Source organism: Crotalus tigris, unplaced genomic scaffold (assembly GCF_016545835.1).
Source record: "Crotalus tigris isolate CLP2741 ecotype Arizona unplaced genomic scaffold, ASM1654583v1 scf7180000019147.1630427, whole genome shotgun sequence".
Taxonomy (NCBI): Eukaryota; Metazoa; Chordata; class Lepidosauria; order Squamata; family Viperidae; genus Crotalus; species Crotalus tigris.
The window spans coordinates 924,105-951,238 of NW_024097401.1; the positions used below are offsets into that span (position 1 = coordinate 924,105).

A 27,134-nucleotide genomic window follows, 5' to 3' on the forward strand; every position below is an offset into this window, starting at 1 on the left:
ATGGAAATATATATATACATTGCTTACTGGTGTACACCGCTTAGAGAGTGCTTGCACTTAAAGCGGTATATAAGTCTCATAAATAAATAAATAAATCAGGGGTGTCAAACTCAATTTCATTGAGGGCTGCATCAGCATTGCGGTTGCCCTCGGGGGAGGCATGGCCAGGGTGGGTGCGGCCTACTGGGTGGGCGTGGGTGGAGTGGGTGTGGCCTACTGGGTGGGCATGGCCAGCTCTACATTGTTTGAGTCAAGGGTGCCTGTGGGGCCTGGGCAGGAGTGGGACAGATCTGAGGGTCTCTGGCAGAAGGGGGTGGGACCGGGACAAGTGCCAAGGCATGGTCCATTTCTTCATTCCTTACAAAGGGTGACACCTCCCCAGCATGCACCCAGGGGGCGGGGCCGACGTGGCAGGGGCTAGTTCCTCGTTGTGTCTAGTCGGCCTTGTGGAGCTAAGACTGAATGTGTTTCAGCGTAGATGGCCACCACAAAATTGTACATTGGCTCCTGGCCAGCCTGGGCCAGGGCCAAGGCAGTGGGGGCCGTTCCCTCACTGTTTCCAGGATGGCTTTGCGGGCCACATGAAACCACTTCGCGGGCTGCATCCGCCCCCTGGGCCTTGTGTTTGACATGTCTGAGATAAATGATATGTTGACTATCCTGGCATTTCAGCTTCTTGACCACGAGTGCTTTCTTTCTAACTAATGAGGAGGCATGAAAAACAGTCACCATTGAACACATTCTCATGCTGGTTGGCAGAAAAAAGACAAATCTTTCATGAGCCAGGAATGGAACTTGTATGAGAGGAATCATCATTTTTCATATTCAAGCGTACCATAACACGTTCATAACAAAGCTGTACTCTATAGCCTTTTAGATCTGTTGACTCAGAAGGGCAGTAGAAAAATGTCTCTAAAATTTAAATCCTGGAAAGTAGACCCCAGCAGGTGTTGGTTGCTATGTCTTGCAGCAGGCAGTTATTTTATGTGAATACAGTTCATTTAAATCTGCATGAAAGAAACTAATCAAGCTGTGTTATGTTTTCAAGATTTCTGCTAAGAAGCAGTTTACTGAAGATGCTACATTATACCCTAGACTTAGTGAGAAGGGCAAGATAGTTGTAATAGTGGAAGTTGCCATTCCTGGAGATAGCAGAATAGAATAAGAAGAACTGGAGAAAAAATTACAAAATAAACTATGGCAAAAGAGTATGACAAAAGAAAGCAAAGATATTACCAATAGTAATAGGCCCCTTGGATGCAATCCTAAAACATCTGGAGCACCACTTGGACACCATCAGCACTGACATTTCCAATTCTTGGAAGTTTAGCTTAGACAAATCAACCATCAATAGGCACATAGAGATAAACAACATCTACATACCATTCAAAAGAGACAACCAAAAAAGGATAGATTGAAATTGCTACAAATTGATGTTTGTTTGTATAGTTTGTATTGACCAACTTTTTTGCATTAAATCTGGGTAGCGGATATGTTTTTGAATCAGCCACATCTTACTTTTAAATAATTTTCTTGGACTTTAATGTGCCTTATACAATCTACAATGTAAATGATATATAAATGTTATATATACCTAATTATTATCTTAATATGTTTCTACACATTTCCATAACACATTTATGACAGAGGATTTTGTCTACCCATTCATTCATTTATTCTGAAATGCACTCTCTGTTTTGGGAGAGAGAAATGCACCTGGTTGCTTAGAAATAGAACTATGAATAGCTATTAATACAGGATTGGATTGATTGGTTGAATAGTTAAAATCTGTTGAACTACTAAGTTGGCGGGGAAAGGCTATGATGTCTATAAACCCTGACGGTTGATTCGCTTTTCCCTAGGACTGCAATGCCTTATGGGGGATATGAGAAGGCAGCCAAACTGATGACCTTCCAAATGCCTGAATTTGACGTTGGCCCTTTGGTACCTGAGCCTCTTATTGTGTATAATCAAGAAGTCTCCAATCGACCTTCCTTTAACAGGACCCCAGTACCCTGGCTGGGGTCGGGAGAACCAACTGATTACAGCATTGAGGTGAATGTACCACTGGCAGGTGAAACAGAAGAATTGTAGAAATCCCTTCCTCTCCTTAAAGCTGCTGGTTTGCATGTCTGTGTTAAGGAGCTGAACATGCAGACATTTCTCAACGTTGCCCTAAGGATAGCCACATTTTAATGCATCTCTGCTGTGGTTATTGATCCACGTTGGGGTTTGAAGAAAACAAAGCAAGGGGGGAAAAGAGTCTTTTTATTTGCACTCGAAAGCATAAATACAAAACCCTGTGATACTTAATGCTTCTGGTCTGGTCTGTCCCAACTTTGTCCCATGGTTTTGTCATTTGGCAAAATGAATAAAGCATCTACAAAGATAGAAGACAATACGATATTTCTTTCTTGGTTTTATGGGTTCTGTCTAAAAGAGATTGTCTTCCCTCGATTGATTTTCGTTCAGGAAACAGCAGGGATCAGGACCTTGATTAAGAAACTGAGAGCCAGACTGTGCTGTGGTTAAGATGCTGCGCTAGAAACCAGGAGACAGTGAATTCTAGTCCCACCTTAGGCATGAAAATTGCCTGGGTGACTTTGACTCAGTCTTTGGCCCAGTGGTTCTCAACCTGTGGGTCGGGACCCCATTTGGGGTCGAACGACCATTTCACGGGGGTCGCCAAACAAGGCTGTCCGCCATTTTTTTCCCCCTTTTCTTTGGCCACTCCCCTGGCACCTGGTGATGTATAAGTGGTTGGGGGTCACCACAACATGGGGAACTGTATTATGGGGTCGTGGCATTAGAAAGATTGAGAACAACTGCTTTGGCCCTCTCTCTTAGCCCAGCCCATTTCACAGGGCTGCCATTGTGGGAAGGTAGGAAGAGGAAGGACTACTATATTATGTTTACTGCCTTGAGTTACTTACAACATAATGAAGGTGGGATAAAAGAAATCTAACAAACACATAAAATAAGCTTGAAAAACGTGTTAAAATGAATGATAATAGCATGTTAACAATCCAATGTGGCAGCTTATGCCTGCTATACATTCATACTTGACCATTAAAAATATATCTACTCACAGAAGATGAGGAACTCCTATTACAATTTAGGCACATTTCTTGAAAGCCATATCCACAGTTCTCCTTCTATTCCAGAACTGATATGAAATTATGCTGTTCTGTATATATTGCTGCTTCCTTAGTGCGTACCTAGTGTTAGATTTAATCAGAGCCCCAAAAGAAAAGCAGCCATTTCCCTACTATGTCCAAGTAGAAAAAAACTCAAGCAGCAACATTAAAAAAAAAATAAAAGAAAAAAATACTTCCTGCTGCTCTGTCTAGAGCAGTGTTCCTCAACCTTGACAATTTTAAGGCATGTAGACTTCAACTCCCAGAATTGCTGGCTGTAGAATTCTGGGAGTTGAAGTCCACATGCCTTAAAATTGTCAAGATTGAGAAACACTGGTCTAGAACAGGGGTAGGCAACCTTGGCTCTTTTATGACTCGTGGACTTCAACTTTGTTGAAAGCACAGGGGTCACTGCATTTCTACAGTTTCACAGTTTACTTTTCTTATGGTAACTGTGTATCAACTTGTTAAGCAGTTCTTAATAGCTTGCCGGAGGCTATTCCTCTAGACCAGTGGTTCTCAACCTGTGGGTCGGGACCCCATTTGGGGTCAAATGACCATTTCACGGGGTTGCCAAACCGCCATTTTTTCCCCTTTTCCCTAGCTGTCCTACTCCCTCTTATTGGTGGCCACACCCACTTGGGGGCCACCACAACATGGGGAACTGTATTATGGGGTCACGGCATTAGAAAGGTTGAGAACCACTGCTCTAGACCAGGGGTAGGCAACCTTGGGTCTTTTATGACTGGTGGACTTCAACTCCCAGAATTCCTAAGCCAGCCACGCTGAGGGGAAAGGGAGAGCTTTCCAAGCTGAGCCATGCTGGCTCAGGAATTCTGGGAGTTGAAATCCATGAGTCATAAAAGAGCCAAGGTTGCCTAACCTTGATTTAGAACATTTTGCAACCTAGGTTAAGTTCCAAAGCATGGGCCTCAATTCCCAGAATTCCACAAGAATAGTGTTGCCAAGAATCCTAGGTACTAAAGCATTTGAAAGTTGCCCAAATGGGAAATGCTGATTTAGAAGCTTGAATCTTAGTCATAATCAAGCTGCTAACTGATGAATATAAGATCCTTACAATTTGGTTTTGCACACTGGATACAAGAGCGATATTGAAAAATCAGCCTCTGAGGCTGTTGAAGGAAAAGTCTTCATCATGGTTCAGTCCAAGCTGGGAATAAATAACATGGCGACTGCTCTAGAAAGAAGATTGCAGTTTATTGGAGAAGAGAGCCAGACAGAAAGATGGCTCTGAAAGAAAAGAGTGAGTGAGCACATGCAGGGAGTTGGTTTTTATACCATCTGGAGCCTTTTGTTTGGAGTTGTTCCTGTGGCATGAACTTTGACATGAGTCTGAGTGTGCCTTTCTGGTATTCTAATGGTGGTTGGTTAATTCTATTATGTCCCAAGGGCCATATCCTGTTATCAGTGGCTGATAACTTTTAGACTTTTGGTATTGATTCTAGGGATCTTTCTTCCTAATCCCAGTTTCCTGACTCCAGTCTTTCTGACAAGATTATCACATCTGCATTTTGCAAACTTGGTTTCTTCTTTGGGACACAGACTCTTGGGGGAGGGGTTGGTTTCTACCTTTAAACTCCTTTAGGGAAACATATTCTGCCTTTTAAATATTTCCAAGAATATTTCTTTCTCTGGGGGGGGGCTGACTTCCCACAATGCCCACTGAGAGGGCTTTGGCCCTCTGCAGATTCTCCGCCTAGTCGAGACTTGCCAGGCGATTGATGAAAGGGGGCATCTCCTCCCCCACTCCCCGGTTAGCGGGTGAGAAAGGCGCAGACCCCCCCTCCTAAGAGAAATAGCCCGCCCGAGCCCAACTCTCCGCCTCAAGAGCCTCCATAACCGCAGAACCATCGGAACAAAGCCGCCGGCGGCAGCGGCGGAGGCGGCGGAGTACGGAGAAAGCGAGTATCAACGGAGGTCACCTCAGCGAGGATCGGTGATGGGCGTGGCTCTTCTCGTGCTCTCGCGAGAGGTCGCTGCCGGCCTCCCGGTAGCCATAGCAGCGGGCTGACGAGAGGGGATTCCCTCCATACGGCCCTGTCCTCTTGGGCCCCGGCGGTGAGTCAGTGGCGGCGGCCGCGGACAGCGATTCCGGCCCGGGAGGGGGGGGGGCATCGCCAAAGGGAGACGGGTTCGCCTTTTCCTCCTCGGGGTGGCTCGTGAGGGGCTTTGGAAAGAGGCGGCCAGGCGGCCGGTAGGGCTTCCCTTCAAGATGGAGGGTCTTTCTCGCCCTCCCTTATTCTTGGGCCTTCGGGCTGCAGGCCCGCTGCTCGCTCGGCGGCTACTCCGCCTCCCCGAAGCCCCTCGCCGCTGCGGTTGAACTGGGTGGGGGGTGTGCAGCTTCGTTCCCAGTTTGCTCTGCAGGGCGACGCTGCCGCGCGGAACCCCGTGAGGGAGAAAAGCCGGGCGCTTCACCTGGCGGGAGCGGGGTTAGAGAGCCGTGGGGAATGGGTCCCCTTGTGATTGGAAGATGCCCGGCTGCCTCTTGCGTTTTTTAATCCTTCTGGAGCCGGTTGTGACGTTTTCCCCCGCTCTAAATTTGTATGGACTCTTCTGTCAGTACACAATAAAACTGACTTTTAAATATCCCGCATCTCCGCCGTTATGAAGTTTTTTTTTGCTAGTTCTCTTTCTCTTTCTTTCCTTCCTTCCTTCCTTCCTTCCTTCCTTCCTTCCTTCCTTCCTTCCTTCCTTCCTTCCTTCCTTCTTTCTTTCTTTCTTTCTTTCTTTCTTTCTTTCTTTCTTTCTTTCTTTCTTTCTTTCTTTCTTTCTTTCTTTCTTTCCCCAGACTGTAATATTTAGAGAAACATTTACCTTGTAAATGCTATATTAGCGGGCCAACCTATTCTCATTTATTCAGGTTTCACCGATTTCTTTTTGCTGTATTTGCTACTCCCTCAGTGTTGGCCGGGATTTTGTAAGACTGTTAATGTACGTTGAAATTATAAACTTTTTGGGGGGTGTTCGTTCTAGTGTTCAATGCATTGTATTATATTTCTGAACTTTTAGTCAGTTTTCAGAGCAGGTATGCAAAGCTACAGACTTATGAAAAAATATATATGGAAATTATAAACTTTTTTTAGCTGTTAAGTGTTCTGAACTTTTAGTCAGTTTTCAGAGCAGTATGCAAGGCTGCAGACTTATGAAAAAATATATATGGAAATTATAAAGTTTTTTTTAGCTGTTAAGTGTTCGTTCTAGTGTTCAATGCATTGTATTATATTTCTGAACTTTTAGTCAGTTTTCAGAGCAGGTATGCAAAGCTACAGACTTATGAAAAAATATATATGGAAATTATAAACTTTTTTTAGCTGTTAAGTGTTCTGAACTTTTAGTCAGTTTTCAGAGCAGGTATGCAAGGCTGCAGACTTATGAAAAAATATATATGGAAATTATAAAGTTTTTTTAGCTGTTAAGTGTTCGTTCTACTGTTCAATGCATTGTATTATATTTCTGAACTTTTAGTCAGTTTTCAGAGCAGGTATGCAAGGTTACAACTTATGAAAAAATGTATATGGAAATTATAAACTTTTTTTAGCTGTTAAGTGTTCGTTCTAGTGTTCAATGCATTGTATTATATTTCTGAACTTTTAGTCAGTTTTCAGAGCAGGTATGCAAGGTTACAACTTATGAAAAAATGTATATGGAAATTATAAACTTTTTAGCTATTAAGTGTTTGTTCTAGTTCAATGCATTGTATTATATTTCTGAACTTTTAGTCAGTTTTCAGAGCAGGTATGCAAGGCTACAGACTTATATGAAAAAAAATATATGTTGGACAGAATGCTATCGTTGTCTGGATTCACACATCATACTAGTTATAATTTGTTTTAAGCATAGTTTGTGGAAGAAATCATAAGGCCACCCCATCAAGAGATAGAATTTGCTCAGTTTGCTGAGATAAGCCAAATCTCATCATGCATTTGATTTCTGTTATAGAATAGATGAATTGATTTAATACTGTAGATTGAAGTGGGAGATAAGAGTTGTTAAATGCAGAATTACGTATCTTTTGAAGTTATCCCTTATGGATCTTGTGTGACTGCTTTGGCAAATGATGAACTCCAAACAGTCAAGATAGAATCTAGTGAGTACATTCTACAATTTGTCACAACACATCTTATCTTTTTTCTGTACAGTGTGAAGAAATCTCAGATCCTTGATTATCATTGGGTGTGATTTTGGTATTAAAACTGACCTGGTTGCCCAGATCCACGTAAAGAAGAAATGAAACTTTTTATCTCCCATTTTTCAGTTTCTGAGTAAAGTATCTGATTTAAGATTAGGAGCAATTAGGGGACCAGAAGGCAATGCTGCAGATTATAGCAAACAAGAAAGCCTCTGCTTGTGCTTGTTGAGCTATCTTTCTAAAGCACCACTATTTCACATAATTTCTTCCTTTCAGCTTTTTTAGACAGTTAAAAACATCAACACTTATAGATGAAATAAAGAATGGGCACTGCTAGACAGAGCAAATGCTAACAATGAGAAAATTCTTGATGTTCTTTTGGGTGCTGAGTGCCAGAGAAATAATCTTGCCATGGTTATCTATGCTTTGTTAACTTATGTATATTACATGGATGTGAAGTTTTGCAAAACTGAATTTTACTTCACTCAAAAGAAAACCACTATATTGCTAACTAGTTGTATGAGACAGCAACAAGCTGCAATATTTAGGATAGTGACAGCACTCCCATTGTTCTGGAACAGTATACTTGTTCTTAGCCAGAAGACTTAGGACACAATTCAAGATATAGATATTATCTTAAAGTCCTTTGTGACTTAAAGCTATACTATACATCTAAATAATCATTTACATATCAGCCCATCTGTTTATGGAAGAAATCTAAAAGAGTTTTTCAAATGAATTTACCAGGTAATTGATCTTTTATGTGTGATCCTATCTGTGAAATTCAATGTAGAGAAAAGTAAAGTCTTACACTTAGGCAAGAAAAATGAAAAGTTCACATATAGATTGGGTGAAACCAGGCTTAGTAGCAATAACTGTGAGAGGGATCTTGAAGTCTTAGTGGACAATCAAATATGAGACAACAGTGTGTGGCAGCAGCCAAAAAAGCCAATGCAATCCTAAGTTGCATTAACAGATTCAGTCAAGATCACGTGAGGTACTAATAACACCCTATAAAGCCTTATTAAGACCACACCAAGAATACTGCAACCAATTTTGGTCTCCACACTATAAAAAAGATGTTGAGACTAGGAAAAAGTGCAGAGAAGAGCAACAAAGTTGATTAGGCTAAAACATATGAAGAACGGTTACAAGAACTGGGCATGGCTAGCCTAGTGAAGAGAAGGATCAGGGAAGACAACTATAAAAGAAATATCTAAATCAAACTGAATATTTATTATATAGATCATAATATAGCTAAATCCATATTAAGATAGACCATCAAAAAAATCACAAAATAGGTGCAAGCTTTCACAGAATCAGAATTCTACAGTTGGAAGGTGACCTCAGAGATCATCTAGCCCAAACCCTGCTTCGTGCAGATTTTTTTTCTGCTATTTTTAAATCTGAAAAAAAACTGCAAAAAGAAACCAGTTGAAAGTGTACAGGGAAAAAAGTGGCAATAGTAAGTAATGTATTTTTTATGGTCAATCAAAAGTAGAAATAAATCCTCAGGTCATGTTGCACTCACCACCATAGGGTGAAATTGGATTGGTATTATATGTGCTATTCATTACCTCAAGTAATTAGATGAGAATATTAAATATGAAAACGCTCTTTGAATAATTAAACAACTGAGTATTTTACAAATATTCCATATTCATTTTGAAAATTGCACCAATGGTTTGTATTTGAGTGTGCAAAAAAATATATCCTGGACTGACAGTGAAGCAAAGTGACAAAATATTCAAGGACCAATGAATGAAATACAATCACTACACTAAAGAAATTTTGTGATCTGGACTTTGAATAGAATAGAATAGATCTGGAAGGGACCTTGGAGGTCTTCTAGTCCAGCCCCCTGCTCAAGCAGGAGAACCTATACCATTTCAGAAAAGTGACTGTCTAGTCTCTTCTTTAAAATCACCAGTGATGGAGCACCCACGATTTCTGAAGGCAAACTGCTCTACTGGTTAATTGTCCTCACTGTTAGGAAGTTTCTCCTTAATTTAAACTTAGAAACACTATTCATTATTTGCATACCCTATTACGCCCCCCAAGAGTTTTTTTCATTCATCCTAGTTGAGGTCTATGTACCACCCCAAGCTTGCATAAGCAAGGCATCGCAAATCTTAACTAATCAAATCCTGTGGGCTGAACAGAGATATCCAGACTTCCTATTCATTGTATTAGATTTTAACAGTGCTAACCTAAGCCAAGAGCTGCCAGAATACATTCAGTATGTCAGCTGTCTCACAAGAGGCAAGAATATTTTAGACCAGAGGTCCCCAACCTTTTGGGCACCAGGGACTGGTTTTGTGGAGAAAGGTTTTTCTGCGGACTGGAGGGGGTGTGGCATCCTGTGGATGGGGCTTTCCTTGTTTGTGCGGACTGGTTGCTGGCATGCCGCGGCCCGGTATTGGCCCATGGATCGGGGGTTGGAGACCCCTGTTTTAGACCACTGCTACTCTACAATAAAAGATGCCTATCACTCTCCACCAAGAGTGGCTGTGGGATACTTTCATTACTGTATGATTCACCTTATACCCGTTTATAGGCAAAATCATAAAGCCAATAGTTAAAACAGTGAAATCCTGGACTGAAGAGGCAAAGCTAAAGCTACAGGCTTGCCTCGACTACACAGACTGGAACCTTTTTGAAGCTGCCTTGGGACTTGGATGAACTCACTGACACTGTGATATCATAAGTTAGCTTATGTGTGCTGACCAAAACCTTACACATTTACATTAATAAACCTTGATTCACAGCTAATCTCAAACATCTAGGCTGTGTCAAAGAGGAAGGGAAAGGAGATAAAATGCTGTACAATCAGGCCAGGAATCTATTAACAAGGGAAATCAGGGCAGCAAAGAAAAAGCTGAGGAATCAGCTTTCCACAAATGAACCAGTAAATATGTGGAAAAGCCTAAAAAATGAACAAGGCACCCCTCCTCTTCATTCCCTCTTTGGGGCAATTTCAGGACCTTTTTACGGGCCTCCAGCAGGGCGAAATTGGGCATGGAAGGCAGAGCCCTGCCTTTCTGCATCCCATTCTGGCGCGACGCAAACACTGTCACTTTGGCCTTTAAACAAAGGACAAATGGTTTCGTAGTTATAAAAACCTCTGCTCCGTGCAGGAGGGGCTAACATGGGTAAGAGGGAAGCTATACATCCCAGCCAGCCAGAGACTAAAGACTATGCAAACATGCCACGACTCAAAGTTGGCACGATATTTTGGATTTGTAAAGACCCTACACCTGTTAAAAAGACAATTTTGGTGGCCTTCTATCAAAAAGGACATTGAGGGTTATGTGGCTAGCTGCCCTACATGTGCAGCAGCAAAATGGAGATAGAGGAGAACGCCTGGCCTAGTGCAGCCGATCATAGACCCTTCAGTACCCTGAAGAGAGATTTCTAAAGATTTTATTGTAGAGCTGCCAGAAAGCGCGAGAAACACCGTTATTTGGGTGGTGACAGACCTGTTTTCAAAGCAGGTCCATTTCATTCCTTGCCAAAAGATCCCGACAGCAAAGACTCTAGCAAAACTGTTCCTCCATCATGTCTACTGCCTACACAGAGCCCCATGTTGCATAATTTCAGACAGGGGGGGTCCAATTTACTTCAGAGTTCTGGAGGGTATTTTTGGACCTCCTGAGAACAGATCAGGGCCTGAGTTCTAGTTATCATCCTCAAACGAATGGTGAGACAGAAAGAACTCGGTTCTGGAGTAGTACTTAAGATGCTTTATCAACTACCAGCAGGACAGTTGGACTGAACTCCTACCATTCGCTGAAGTAGCTTATAATAACTCTGTTCACTCCAGCACTGGGTTCACCCCTTTTCAAGTGGCCACAGGACAAGAGTTCAACCCAGTGCCTGAACTGCCAACTAACGAACCCACAATCCCTTCACTTAAGGAATGGATGCATCAGCTGCAGAATATTTGACCAGTTGCCAGAAAGTCTTTAGATGAAGCTAGAACAGCCCACGAGGCTCAGGCAGATAAAAAGAGAATGGAACCCAAACCATTCCACATTGGGGACAGAGTATACCTGTCTACTAGGTTCCTGCAATCCTTACAACCTTCTAAAACACTGGGACCAAAATTTGAGGGATCCTTCTCAATCAAACGCATTATAAACCCGGTCACAGTGGAGATGGAACACCCCAAAGCCCTAAGGCAAATCCACCCTGTATTCCACTGCAATCTCCTAAAGCCTGAAATAACCTCGCCTTTACGGCCAGAAACTCCCCAGCACCACAGCCCATCATGGTAAAGGATGAACAACATTTTAAAATTAAGGAAATCCTGGACTCATGCAGACACCATGGAGCCACCCAGTATTTGGTGGCCTGGAAAGACCTCCCAGCATCACAAAACCAATGGGTTCAAAAGAAACATGTTAGAGCCCCTAGATTACTCAAACGTTTTCATGCACGTTACCCAGATAAGCCTGATTAATCAATGGATTTTCTTTTCTCCACTTTATTATTTTCTGTTCCTCAGTGGATTTCTCCTTCTTTTAAGGGGGGTGATATGTCAGGCCCCTCAGATCATTATTGGGATGCTGTCATTCTATTGGGAGGGGGGAATCCTTATTCTGTTGGGAGTGGGGAATCTTAGGGTTCTGGGATGTGTTCTCCTGCACTTTGACGTATTTCTTTGGGTATGAAAGTGCCTGGGGCCATCTTCCTTATCTCTACTCCGGTGAGAAGAGGATGCATCGCTCCTTCAACTTCTAGTTCCCATAACAACTTTGCACCTGTGGGTTGGCTGGAAAAGGACTGGGCAGTTGGGCACTTTGGAGGGGTTTTGAAGAGAGGGGTTTAATGTAACATTTTTGTGCGGGAAATATTCAGATCTTGCCTTTCTGCTTTCGCTATCTCTCAATAAAAGTTCCTCTTGAAACAATGCCAGTTTCAAGAGATCTGCTTTCTTGGGAGAATTAGCTGAGGCAGGACTTTACACTGAGAATAAAAATTTTCAAATCATAACATTTTAACATCTGGACTGCTGCAAGACAGATACTCCAAAACCCCATTAATTGAATTTGCTTGCCCACTTGGCAATAAGGAGATTGAAACCATTTTGCATATATTATATTATACTATTACAATTACAGTCAGTGTTGTTATGGAAGGTGCAGCTCATACAATAAAGGTGTTACATGGGTAAATGTGGGACTCTCATTATGGTGCATGCTGCTTCATTCAGTTGAAGTTTCTGGGTGGTCTTCAACTCAATATAGCCCAAACAGAAAGTGACCAAGACATGAGTGATCATGAGCAAGGCCTCCCTGTCTAGGAAAGGGTGCAATTAGCACATTAGATGAATCTGTGCAAAGGCCGGAGCTGCCACTTGCTCCTTGACCCCCAAATTGTGCACCAGCTCAGTCTGAGGAAGTGCCATCCTGTCCTGCTATGTACGCATTGAAATCCAAAGATCCCCAAATAGATCAGTTGCTTAGGAACCGATTTTTTTTCCCCTGAAAGCCAGAAATTCATTGTACCAAAATTTACAGCTTCTGTCCAGGAGTTACTCAGTGCAATAATACTGGGATTGTTCCCAAACTCTTGTTGATTTTCAGTTTTGTAATTTTGTGTACTTATCTATAGATAATAAAAATAAATATTTTGTTCAGGATATTTTGAGACCAGTTTAATTATGTGAGATGAATTAGTCTTTTTATGCATTTAGAACAGAATTATAACAGTCAAGACAATAGTTTAATAATTCTGCCTACCGTGGAAGAGCTTTGGATTGCAATCTATATTTCATCTCTGTATTTTTTTTAAAAAAAGAACTTGCATTATGACTGAGTGAAGCAGAGAGATAGAATGGGATCTATCTCAGAGGTGCTATGGGATCATATTCTAGAGAGCGATAGCACACTGGCAAAGGCAGTCTTTGTCACTTTAAAAAAATAGCCTGTTTATTGGAGGGAGTGCGATTTCTTAAGAATCAGGTGCATGTCTATAGCAATGATGTCATCTTTCCTACTGGACCTGCTTGAGAGAGAGGGATTCATGGGAGGAAATTATTTCCTAAAATGCTGGCTGAGAGGAATAAAGAGTAATTGAATACAGGCAGTTTGTGAGTATGAATAATTAACTACCGTTTTCAGGAATGAATAGCCGTGTGAAGGTGATACAATAATCTTTATAGGAACAGTACAAATATGGAGAGGGGGGGTGTTCACATACACGTATACTTGCTACCAATGCTTAGAGGTAACATTCACATTTTCCTTCCTAGTGACAGGAACTGTCATATGCAATTTTTTTTTTAAAAAAAGCATGGTATGTAGCTTATTCCAGAATATTTCAGACCTGGAGGCAATGCTGGAGCACTCAAACATATAATATAGTTCTGTATAAAAACAAAATTTTAGTCCTTAAGCTCTACTTGTAGAATTGAAGTTTTTAATTAAAGTATTACAAATGTAATGCATACAAAATTGATTTTTACCTGTAGCTGCTTTCATTTATTTTGAGTTTCTTTTGTATATTGCCCATATACCTCTGTCATGATCTAGATACCGTCTTATTTCATTATATTATATATAATCTGATATATACGTGATATAATTGATTTTGAATTTAAAATATGAGAGAAAGGCTAAAGTTTATCTTAATATACTATTCATTAATTTTCTTGTGATTTGCTAGGCAATATATGCTATTTGTTTGCATTTATTTGGGGAATAATAGAGACCTCACAAGACTTTTCAGGACTTCCAACCTTAGTAAAAACTTGATGTTTTCTTGGGAGGCATAGACATGTTGTGTAAAATAAAAATCACTTCAATACATAGACTAGAAAAACAGTACTCATGCATGTAACTTCAGTGAATTTTGTAAATATAAATATGAGATGTCATGTTTGCTTTTGACAGAAAATTACTATAGCTAACATGAGAGGAGGGAAATATTATGAACTTGGAGAACCAGAAGAGGGTATGGAAAGAAATGTACCTAGAGAACAATCAGATCAAAGGGAGAGAAGCCTGCCATTGAATAATAGGTAGAAAGAGATTTAGAAAGGATTCACCATAACTAATCAGGTGATAAAAAGAGATGGTGGGAAATTTGTATTTTAAGACTTGCGCAAGATTCTTTTAATAAAATAGAGTTAGCTCATCTTGTCATGTTTCCTGTCTGGTTCTCCTTCTCTCTGGAAAGAGAAAAGATTCTACAATCTGTCTTCCCCCATATCCTAATAGCTTCCTTGGATTCCAGATTCCAGGGAGAACCCATATGAATCAGAGCAGCCAAGAGATCCCTGTCATCAAGAGAGAGGCGGAGAAAAGGGGATCATGGGGTATGCTTTTATTGTGGGATCCCAGGACCCATAACCAGGTCATGCCCAATAAAAGCACCAGCAGCTGTCACCTCAACTGGAGCCAACATTTACAAGATGCCTTGTGTGTTCTTGGGGAGTTACTGGAAGAAGGGAGTGACACAGTTATATTTTGTTCTCACCGTCCACAACCTGTTTCCCCTGAAAACCTAGGGCAGTGGAATGAGTTTGAAGGGAAGGGTGATGTACTGGAAAGACTTTGAAAGATGTGAGGAAGAGAAGCTGACTATGGAATGATCAGATAAAAGGGGGGAGATCCCACTATTGAGCAAGGGAAAGAAAAAGAAACTTAGAAAGTTTCTGTCTTAATAATCAAGCAGTAAAGGAAGATTTATACTTCCAGTCTCACAAGTTTCTGTTAATGTAGCCTTATTAAGAGCAGTGTTTCCCAAACTTGACAATTTTAAGGCATGTGGACTTCAACTCCCAGAATTCCACAGCCAGCATTGCTGGCTGTGGAATTCTGGGTGTTGAAGTCCACATGCCTTCAAATTGTCAAGTTTGGGAAACACTGTTATAGAGTTAGCTCATCTTACCGTGTTTCCTATCTGGTCTACTTGGGAGGTTGACAATGACTGAATGAAATCCTAGTTGAATCCATCTGGATATCTTATGGAGTATGTCTGAATCTACAAGTAGTCCTTATTATTGAGATCACTGTGACTGTGCTAAGGATCCTAAGTCAGTTCTCCTTTGCTTTACAGACCTGTAAAGGTCATAAATGTGAGGATTAGTCATAAATTTACTTTTTCATATCTTGTAACTGCAAACAGTCACTCTATGAGGCAGTCACTAAATAACATGTGTATAATTAAATGATAATACATTATATAAATAGAAACAAAAAGCAACGAGCAACTGTATGGCATTTCTTCAAAAGCTGTTATTTACCGTACATATAAAGTACAATTTCTTGGCTAGAAAGATTTTACTGAAAAATTTTGTCATTAACTTGAAGGTCCAGAAATCATTCTTGAAATTTATCATTCTGCCTTCTATCCATTATCCCACTTAGTCAAGATCTTTCTGAACCTTGAAATTGTCTTCTAAGGTGTCCTCTTTCATTATGTCCACAATAAATAATGATGTTTGATTTCTGTTGCAAGTCTTTGTTCATTCTGAGCCTTTGGTCTCCTGACTTCATCTTTGCATATTCTGGCTGTCTGCTGATAATCAGCCTTAGTTATGTGTCCCTCTTTCCATTTTTTGTACTTGTCCTTTCGGTCATTCAGTTTGTCAGAGAGATCTTTGTGCAGTCATGCTGATTTCTTCTTGGATTTCTTGTTTTTCCTTTTCAGTGGTATTGTGTTTGACTGGGCTTTTATGATAGCATTTTTCAGATTTTCCCATGCTTCTTGAGTTGTTTTCCCCTTTAGGATTTTCATCTATGGAATCTTTCCTAGGTTCTCTCTGAGTTTGTTAAAATCAGTTCTTTTGAAGTTTAAGGCATTGGTTGAATTATTTTCTATTGCTTGTGTTTGCATTATATTGAATTCCAAGTCACATTCCCCCAAGGACCCGGCAATCTTTGTCCTTAGGGTCACCTGAGTAGTGCATATATGTGTGGAGCCTTCTTGGTTGAAGGATGTTTTCTGCCCTGTGTCTCTTCACTGTTGAAGACAGATACAAGCTGTTGGGGATGGATCTGTGTTGTCTGTATTCAAATTGAAGCGCAAATGGTTCCTGTAGTCTACAATATTTTCTGGAAATCCGTTCATAGTCCCACACCATTTAAAGGGTATTCATCCCAAAGTGCATAGCTAACTGTCTATGGAGAATCTCGATCATCCAGGTCATGGTTGTCCCAAATTTGTCTCCCAATAGCTTTGGGCAATTTGCAAGTTTCCAGTTGAGTGAAGCAAAAGAGATTGAACATTTCAACTTTGCATTTCCTGGAATAAGACTTGGAGAGGTCAAAGCCTAGGAACCAAAATGTATTTTATACTAATTAGCTTTCTTTATTATTTGCATATGTTTTCATCTTAAAATTTATTTTTATTTATTAAGACTTCTCATATAATAGACAAATAACACAAGTAACTAAAAAGATAACTAAAGAAATATATAATAACTTCCAACCATCTTTTCAATAGATAATTACATTTTATTGTCTCTCTTCTCTCTTGAATACTTTACAAATTTCTTCATTCCATCATTTAATCCCTATTATTTGCATATATTGTCTGATTAGCTTAAGGAAAGATCTAAGTCCCTAAAGTCCAGTAAACTTTCATTCTTTTAATAGGTACTACATAATGTTTTACCCCTGTTAGCTAGGTAACTGTTTAACCCTAGTAATTTTCAACTGTTAGTTGCAGATATTACTGCAGTATTGATGCCCTGAAAAAAAATACCTTAGTTGACAATTTATTATAGATGAGCCCTACAGAAAGTTGAGGAACTTTCAATAAAACAGGAATACAGAGGTATGCTAGACTATACTCAACCTCCCAAAATCTGGGAGTATCCCTTTCAAAAAAAAAAAAAATCATCATTTTTTTTAATCTGCGAAAGGGTCATAGTGTAACCATATTAACAGTATACAAATTAAATTGCATTAAATTTAGTGTTTTCTTAGGCCTTTATCATTTTTGTTTGGGGTGTTTTTTTTTTGGAAATTTATCTCTGGCAGATCAAATGTAGACCAGGGCTCAAAAATATTGCATATCTCTATGTTTATTTACTTAAAGAATGTATACGGCCACTTTTCTCAGTTAGTGATTCTAGGTGACTCACAACAGTCAATAAAAACAATAGAATAAAAATCAGAATGACCCTTCCCACCAGGTGTCAGGCTAACTAAACTATTGACCTCCACCCTAGCCCAATACTTGAGAAAAGAATGAAGTATTTATGGCCTTTTGGTTGGGGTGGGGGAGAGGAAGCAAATCTAAGGTGGGAGGTTATTCCAAAGGGCTATAGTGCCTCTGGGGTGACATCAGATGACAGCAGTCCCACACACAACCTTGCCCTATGCAGCTGAGATCTAGTGCAGCTCATTGAGAAGTGGCTAAGGTACAAGTGACCATGAAGAAGGTCTCCTGGTCCAGAAATGGATACAATTGGCACACAGATGAATTTATGCAAAGACCCCCAAGACCACAGATGCTTTTCCAGGAGAAGCCATAATTTCTATATGTCCACCATTATGTAGATCCACCATTATATTTGCTGTTTCTTTTCTATTTTTATAACTGTTCAAAGTCATTCCAGACCTACATTGTCAATTTCAGAGCCAACCTTCACTTATTAGGAAAAAAAATATTCTGGAATGAAAAACTGAAGCAAGCAACAGTTTCATTTACAAATTTTCAGTGAAAAGAGGGATACACATATAAATACACATCACAGTGCAATTTACATTGCATTTTCCTCAACATTGTAGTTTTCTTTTGTGTGTCTACGCAGTTTCAAGAAGCAGTCCCGCAAAAGTATACAGTAATTCAAGCAAAATCCACATCCTTCCTCTTTACATATTGTAACACTCACCTTAATGCACTGTGTATATATGTGTGTGTGTGTGTGTGTAAAATTATTCTTTTATTATTACGTCTATAGTTTACATGTAAATTATTATTAAATTCAGCACATCAAGTAATTCTTGGAATAGCTTTAATTTTTGAGCCAAGAGTCATGCTGGTATTAGAAGCTGTTTTGTGAACATTCAGGTTTAAGAATGTTGGAAAACTAGTTAGATGTTGATAAATAGTTTAGGCACTGAGAAGATTTTCTGCCAATTGTGTATTATGCTTTTCTAGTTGACAAGAAATTGAAAGAGTTTTACAATCTAATTGTCTGATAAATAAAAGGTATATGAGCAAGTACAGGTAGTCCTCGAGGTATGAACCTAATGGAGTCTGCCCATTAGGATCATAGATCAAAAAATTCATCAAATGAATCAGACTTAGTTTCACAAATTTTTAAAATCAAATTCATTAATTGAATCAAATGGGTTGTTAAATGAACAAAGATCTGACTTACTATTTCCTCCGATTTGTTAATTGATCGCTGCCGAACTTTCCCACCGGCTACCCATCAGCTGTTTCCGGTACAGCCTTTGCTCAGGAACTAAATTGCCTCCAAGCAGGCTTGCATCCATTGCAGTTGCTTTAAAAAAAAAAAAAAAAACACTTGTTGCTAGTCAGCTCAAGTGTCTTCGGCTGCCCAGAGGAGGGTTGGGCAATAGTTTACAGAACTCTCAGATTACAATTGCTTTAAAAAACCCACTTGCTACTAATTAAGTAGCTTAAGAGTCTCCAGCCAGGCATCCAGAGGGAGATGAGGGAGGGATTTACAGAACTCTCAGTTTGCAACAGTAACAGAGATGGAAGGGACCTTGAGGTTGTCTAGTCTTTTACCAAATTCCTTTTCTAAAATCAACTTATGTTCATTCCTCTCAGCTGGGAAATGACAAAAGGAAAGTAAGAGTTCAGTCCTGACTGGCTCAAGGTTGGATCAGCCTTCCTTCTGTTGAAAGAAAAGTCTTCATCATAGTTCAGTCGAAAACGGAAATAAACAACATAGCGACTGCTTTAGAAAGAAGGTTGCAGTTTATTGAAGAGGAGAGCCAGACAGAAAAATTGCTCTGGCAGAAAAGAGAGAGCAAGCACATGTAGGGAGTGGGTTTTATACCTTCTTGAGCCTTTTGTTTGAAGTTGTTCCTGTGGCATGAACTTTGACCTGAGTCTGAGTGTGCCTTTCTGGTATTCTGATGCTGCTGAGTTAATCCTATTATGTCCCAAGGTCAATCCTGCTTCCCTGTGGCTGTGGTTGATGACTCTTAGATTTTTGGTGTTGATTCTAGGGATCTTTCTTCCTAATCCCGGTTTCCTGATTCCAGTTTTTCTGACAAGATTATCACCTGCATTTCTACAGACTTGGGTTTTTTGGGGGGGACAGAGAGACTTGGGGACAGGGTTGGTTTCTGCTTTTAAAATCCTTTAGGGAAATATATTCTGCCCTTTTAATATTTCCTTCTGTGGAGGGCTGACTTCCCACACATCCTTCCCAGGTCAATAAAACTGCTCTAAACTGCTTAGAGAGGACTGTAAAGTACTATGATGTGGTATATAAGTCTAGGTGCTATTGCTATTTCAGATTTTTAGTCCTGTGATTTTGAACTTATACGAAATACTTCAACTTGTGTATGCTGCTATATGCTGTCACTTTTGTTCCTCCAGTGATTGGTAAACACTGGCTTGTATGGAAAAACTGAATATTCTGGGAATATTTCATCTTTTCTCCAGACTATGTCAGTCTAGCTACTGCAGGAGAACCTGTATGTTTTTGGAGTGATTTGTTCTCTGCACATTTTTTTTCTGGTTGCATTTTAAAAATATACAAACATTGATCCTTTAGTCATTGTTAATGTTAGTGATATCCGATACTAAAATGTCCTTGTAATTAAGTGATCAGTTTGATTATTTTTATTAAAACATACATCCTGTTCTTCTGGTGCATATTATACACTATAACCTAGGTTATAATTAAATCCAGTATAAGTTTAAAAGAAAGCAAAAGCAATACCTTTCTTCCCAAAATCAGTTACAAGAGACTAGCTGATAAAAATGGACCAATAATAATAATAATAATAATAATAATAATAATAATAATAATAAAGTTGGAAGGGACCTTGGAGGTCATCTAGTCCAACCCCCTGCTCAGGCAGGAAACCCTATACCATTTCGGACAAATGGCTGTCCAGTCTCTTCTTAAAGGATATATTTAAATAAAATGTATCCTTTAAGGATATATTTTATTTAAATAAAAAGGATAATATGTTCAAATGAAGTATATTCAGTCTGTGGGAAGAATACCTTCCTAAATAGGAAGTCCTCAACCAGTTGGCCAGAGTGGATTCCAGTAAGGAAATTGGTACAGCCAGTAAGAAGGCATTTGTCTTGTCCCCATCAGTGGTCGCCCTGACATGGTTGGGACATCGGGAAGGGCTTAGAATTGCTAGAGTGGAAGCTGATTGGAAGACTGACGCTTAAATATAATGGAGCTAAACTTATGGATTGGATTGTATCCACAATCAAACTAGTCAAAACTAGTCAAAAACAATGTTCACTGTGGTTGGGTACATACATTGTGTTAATCCATAATATGTTTGTTTGTTTTTGCCAAAATCAGTAAGATCAACCAATTCTGGTTTGTAAAACCATAATTTAATCTTAGGTCTGATTTTTACTAAGAACTGGCTTAGTTATAATTTTTTAATAAAGTACACCTGGCTGAATTTGTACATGTTAATCCATAAATCATAATTTATAGAATAAATAAATAAATAAATAAATCATAATTTATAGAATAAATCAAAACCAAACCATTTTTTAAATTTTGTTTGATACATAAGCCCATCATGCATGACGTGTGAAGCAAATGACATTCAACAAAACACACTGAAGCAAATTGACTTAGCATGATGTATAGATGTTTCTTGTTTTGTTTGGTTTCAAAATTTATTTTGCAGGCTACCTGCAATTTAGAGAATGAGTTACAGCAGGCATGTCAAACTTGCGACGTCACGTGACATCGCGCAACGTATCAGGCCGGTTTTGCCATTGCCGGCAATGGGGTGGGCGTGGCTTCCATGTGACGCGTCCGGCCCGTGGGCTGGCAATTTGACACCCCTGAGTTACAGACTCATTGTGCATTCTGCTGTCGTAGTTCTTACTGTACTTCAGGACCAAATAAAAGAATCTCAATTAACCATCACCAATATGACAGTGGTGTAATATAATCCATTTGAACAAAAAGAATTGATTTTTTTAAATCACATTTTTGTTATCATAGCAATAAATGTAACCAAATCAATAAAAATACACACTACTTTTTATGTTATCCAAATTCATCCCATTCAATATGTTTTAGTAATATTGATGGGAAAGTGTAGTTATTGTATTTTGTTGGTCATTTGGTGGGACTTTGCTTTCCCTTCCTTTGACTTTGTTCCTGAGTTTCTGGTGAGACATGAGGTGAGGGAATGCTGATCTTGGCAGAAGAAAACTAAGATGTTAATTAAATGACGCAAGCCTTTGATTATTCTCTCTCTCTCTCCCCCCCCCTCCCCCTCTCTCTCTCTTACACACTTTCTGCCAAAGCTAGATTGCTCACAAGAGAAGGAAGAATAGAAGATACCAGTCAAATCTTGCTGATGAAATTACAGGAACTTCAAGAAGATCATTTCTGCCGGAATTAAATTGAATCTCTGTTTTGCTTATAAAAAGTGAAGTTGCCTGTACCAATATTCCAGGAAGAAAACGACAAGAGGTTTTTGGTTGCCAGAGGGTTTTTTTTTTCTTTTCCTTATTTCATTTTGCCTGCTTATTAGTCTACGGAGATTACAAAAAGAACAGAAGATTATTTTTTCTGGTTTTTAGTGCTTTTGAATATGTTTCACTCTCCGAATAAACTTTTTAGACCAGATATAGGACTTCATTATGATCATTCTTGGAAAAACTATAATTTTATTTAGTTTGCCTCTCCCCCCCTTTTTTTTTTAGATACAAAGATGTTTTGTTGTCAGAGCTTATTACTGTAACAATATTATTGTTATAGTATTATTTCTGGATTTAAAAGAAATACAGCGTTCGTGTCACTTCATGAAATACCATTAAGGAATGTGGAGGAAGTTTTATATTGTGCAACTTAAGTTTTGATTTTGAATTTTTAAGCCACAGGCACACCTATAGAACCAGTTTTATATTCTAAATCCAAATGTGAAACATGTCTTGGAAGAGAAATTATTTTTCTGTGGGACAGGGCGGCGTGCAAGGCATGTTTACCCCACGAAATACAACATCTATAGCACCAAGTAAAGGTCTCAGCAATGAGCCAGGACAAAATAGCTGCTTCCTGAATAGTGCATTACAGGTAAGAAATCTGAAATAATAATATGCCTGTCTTTTATATAAAAAAACTTTCTAATGTTTCCTATGCTATGCTGTTTTAAAAGCATATATACTTCAAAGTGCCGTGGAGTCCAATTTTGTTGGACCCCGATATAAACTTAGCTTCTCTTAATCTAGTTTTCAGATTCTCTGACATAGTATATATAACAGACATATATTCAGTATAGATGTAAGATATTTAGTATTTTGGATTTGAGCCCTTGTGTAAGTATTTTGCTATCATTTTTTAAAATAACAAGGTTGGTATTAAGTTTTACCTTTCCCGTTGACCATTTTTCAGAATGTATCAGACACCAAAATTGCTTTCCTGCTTTCTTGCTATTGCCACAATAGTACAGTAAGCATAGATACAACTGTGTGTGCTTCATTTGAATGAATTCTTGACAGGTTATTGGAATCCTCTTTTAATTTCTTTGCATGTGAAAATAATAAGAGACACGAATGTTCCATGTAAAATTTTGTGAATAAGACTGACAGGTGGATAAAAGAGATACTTCAAAAGTCTTTTATTTAGTAAAAATATTTTCATTCATTATAAAAATGTTTTTATTCGGAAGTAAAGGAGGGAAAGAAATGTTCAGAAGAGTTTTAAGATCCTATATAGCTTGTTTAGCTTTAAGAGGATATGGGGGAAAGTATACCACCTGAACATAAATTAAAAGTAGAAGACTAAAGTTCTAAAAACACTGCCACACCCACAAGGTTTACAGACTGGAGACAGTTAGTAAACTGGAAATTAGAGCATATATCCACGATACTTTGCTGTATGTCCACGTAGCACCCTAAAGTAAGATGATCTGGCCAATATGTTGTGATGAGCGCTCTTGTGAATCATAGCATAGGGAATAAAATGGAGAAACAGGATGAGAAGCTCACAAGGAAGAAGGAGAAATATGTATCCACTTGGCAAAAGACAAACATTGTGACAGGACTAAAACATGAGAATTCCTAGAACTTGACAAGCAACACAGAGTAGGCCCCTAATTGTTGCATCAGGAATTTTGTTGTTGTTGTTGTTGTTGTTGTTGTTGTTCGACCCTGAATCTAGCATTAAATGCCAGAATTATTTCATGTGCAAGAGGAGTTCTGATCAGATGGAATGCTTATATATTATAGGCAGAGAGTCTCAGTATTACACATATTAATATTTGCTAATTTTACTTTTATAATTCTAAATTTATAATTTGGAAACTTTAACTATAAACATTATAACTAGAATGCTAAGCATTACAGCTGATTAAGTATTTTCAACAAAAAAATGATAATTTAATGAACAGCTATGAATAAAGGAAAATATTTAAATCCCCTTCTCTCCACTTTTAATATAAAAGTATAATTTTCAATAAAATACAAACATCTTATAATAAGAATAGTGCAATTAACATGAGAGTTTTTATCTAAGTCTTAAATTTATCTAAATCCTAAACCTCTATATAAACTCATTTGGTAATTAAGCAAGAGGCTCCAGAATGTATGTCTGTAATATACTGTAAAGAATATCTCATTTAAATCCTTTTCACTCTTCAAATTAGTCTCTTGGAGTAATAGCATTTTCCTGTAAATACTCCTAACAAATTAGATATAAGACTTGGTAGATCAATATGGCTTTTACTGTCATACTATTAATAAAGGAAATTTGTATAGTTTACATACCACTTAGAACAAAATTAATAATAAATAAATATAAAGAAATTAGTAGCATGTTCACGTGCTCCTCAGGTTATTTCAAAATATGTAGATACAAGAAGAATATCTAGGCAATGACAGATAAATGTCCCGTTATCACTTGTACGGTTAAGATAAGATCAGAAACATGATGATATCATACAAGAAAAGCTAATATAGATACTTATGAGATTACTAGTTTGCTTGAACAGACTTAGAGTTTTGGACTTGCTTACTTGGGAAAAAAACCTTTCATAATAAACATTGGTTGATCAGTTTTCTATGCCCTGTGCATAATAATAATAATAATAATAATAATAATAATAATAATAAACTGCTTCCATCCTGCGACGATACCTGTAATACCATCAAACATCCACATCTGCCTATCCCACGTCCTGGGTAAGGACTCGATATGTAGACAAAATGCCAAATCCAGTCTGAACATCTGGCTGACTGTGCGATGAATGATAATAATAATAATAGTGTAGTAGTAGTAGTAAAGTTGGATGTTTTTCCATTCAGTTTCAGATCATCCATGTAAAGGAGATGGGATAGTCTGGCAGATGTTTTTGATGTTTGATAGCCATGTCCTGAGTTATTCAGTATTGTTGACAGAGGAAACAGTGCAATAACAAATAGTAATGGTGATAATGAATCTCCTTGAAATATTCCTCTCTTGATATTAACCTCTCCCAGCCTCTCACCATTGATCTGCAACTGTGTCTTCCATTGTGCCATCGATCTTTGCACAAATTTTCTGATGTTTCTACTGACTCCTGTTATTTCTAGGCACTTGATTATCCAGTCATGTGGCAGAGTCAAATGCCATAGTGTAGTAGTAGTAGTAAAGTTGGAAGGGACCTTGGAGGTCATCTAGTTCAACCACGTGCTCAGGCAGGAAGCCCTATACCATTTTGGACAAATGGCTGTCCAGTCTCTTCTTAAAAACGTTCAGTGTTGGAGCATTCACCGCTTCTGGAGGCAGGTTGTTCCACTGTCTAATTGTTCTGACTGTCAGGAAGTTTCTCCCTGGTTCTTCTCTTGGTTGCTTCTCTCCTTGGTTAGTTTCCACCCGTTGCTTCTTGTCCTGCCTTCAGGCGCTTTGGAGAATAGCCTGACTCCCTCTTCTTTGGGGCAGCCCCTGAGATATTGGAACATTGCTATCATGTCCCCCCTCGTCCTTCTCTTCGTTACACTAGACATACTCAATTCCAGCAACTGTTTTTTTAGTTGGGAAAACCAAAAGCCAGTTGTCTCAGAATGAAGGACTATTCCCATTTCCTAGGTTCAATTTTCTGAGAAATAGCTCACAATAATGGCTAGTCAGTGGCTCGTAAACTGTTTGGTCCAATTTCCTCTTATCTGGATCTCAAATAATGTCATTCCTCCTCTCTTTCCAAAAAAACCCCCAGGCTCTGTTGTTTTACCCAAGCCTCTTGGCAGCTGCAGTTGCAAACTGGATGTTTATAGAACAAACAGATTGCTTCATGTGCCTAAATTATCCCGCTAGACTAAGTGAGAGTTCCTCTCCTCTCTTCTCACTTTTTTTTCCCCTTCAAGTCAGTGCTTACTCCTGGCAACTACCTGAAATTTCTTGGCAAGATTTTTTGGAAGCGATTTGCCATTGCCTGTTTCCTAAGGCTGAGATATTGTGACTACCCCAAGGTTATTCAGCTGGCTTTGTGCCTAAGGTGGGACTGGAACTCACAATCACCTGGCTTCTAATTTGATGCCTTGATCACTATTCCAAAGAGAATGTCTCTCATTTCGTTAGATATAGGAAATATAGAATACAAATTCAAACACACGTGAGCAGTTTTTATCTGAAAAAAAACGGCAAAACAGACTGATAATCTATTTATGTTTTGGATAGGAAGTAAAGGCCATCTGCTGGTATGAAAGCTTAAATGTACACGTTTCAGTGAGAGTCACACAGGAAAAAAAAATATTTATTTTCTTCCATTGCCAGATTGAAGTGTATATTTAACTGATTCCTATTTCAGGGAACTCTTCTTAACTTATGAGTTAGCATTTAGTACCCAAGAAGGATCAAAAGTATAGTTCAGCTTACTTCCAAATTCATGATACCTACATATCATTTTCCTATAAAATCATCCAAAGTGGTAGAGAAATACTTTGATGTTGGTCTTCAGATATAAGATAAGATAAGATAACCTTTATTGTCATTTTTATAGCGTCAAAAATGAAATTTAGTTGCCCGCTCTCAAAGTGAAACACATACATGACACACACCTAAACATACTATGAACAACATATGTATAGACTCACACCCCTACATATACGTAGCAATAAATATTAAATATTGTCCATCTTGAATATATAATGGAAGGAGGAAGCTTGAGAGTTCGCAAGGTTAATGCTGTATGGAATGAAACTCTGGCTGAATCTGGATGTTCTGCTTCGGATACCACACAGCCTCCTGACAGAGCTGAAATTAGTATGTTCTCCATACTCGAATTGACCTTAAAAACTGCACCAAATACAACATAGCTTTGTGGTTTGGACCAACTTTTAATTTAGTTTTGTCCCTAATTTTCATGGAGGCAATGAGGTCCTGAGAGTCATATCAGAGGCAGCACTTTCAATGTGAATACTGAAGTCCTCAGGGCTGAGAGCCAGGGGCTCTCAGGGCTGTTTCTGTAGTCCTGGAAGGAATGCTGACTGACAGCAGGACAGACATCTCTAGTTCTCTCCCTTGATCCACACATCCCTGAAGCAGACAGACATTCTAGACCAGTGGTGGCGAACCTATGGCACGTGTGCCAGAGGCGGCACTCAGAACCCTCTCTGTGAGCATGCGCACCATCGCCCCAGCCCCTCCTCCCCCTGCAGCCCCCTCCTCACTAGCAGCTCCCCCGGAGGAGAGTCGCCCCCGGGTGCGACCT

The 27,134-nt window shown here is 39.1% G+C and overlaps 2 protein-coding genes across 8 annotated transcripts in view; both read left to right on the forward strand.

Moving 5' to 3' along the window:
- Positions 1-2,399, forward strand: part of MYOZ1 (myozenin 1) — a 33,320-nt gene extending 30,921 nt beyond the window's left edge. For all 3 annotated transcript variants that reach the window (XM_039360029.1, XM_039360030.1, XM_039360031.1), the window contains one exon: positions 1,863-2,399. In XM_039360029.1, coding sequence (XP_039215963.1) covers positions 1,863-2,094 — 232 coding nt within the window. In that variant the 3' untranslated portion in view covers positions 2,095-2,399. The remainder of the gene's footprint in view (positions 1-1,862) is intronic.
- A 2,648-nt stretch (positions 2,400-5,047) lies between these two features.
- The window catches only part of USP54 (ubiquitin specific peptidase 54), a 96,024-nt gene continuing 73,937 nt past the window's right edge, over positions 5,048-27,134 (forward strand). For 2 of the 5 annotated variants that reach the window (XR_005558706.1, XM_039360021.1), the window contains exons 1-2: positions 5,066-5,216; positions 21,755-22,522. Coding sequence is in view for 3 of the 5 variants with exons in the window: in XM_039360021.1 (XP_039215955.1) it covers positions 22,376-22,522 (147 nt within the window). In the remaining 2 variants the exon portion in view is untranslated. Of the gene's footprint in view, positions 5,217-21,754; positions 22,523-27,134 lie in introns of all 5 variants that reach the window. The other 3 variants (XM_039360023.1, XM_039360022.1, XR_005558707.1) reach the window with 3 other exon arrangements.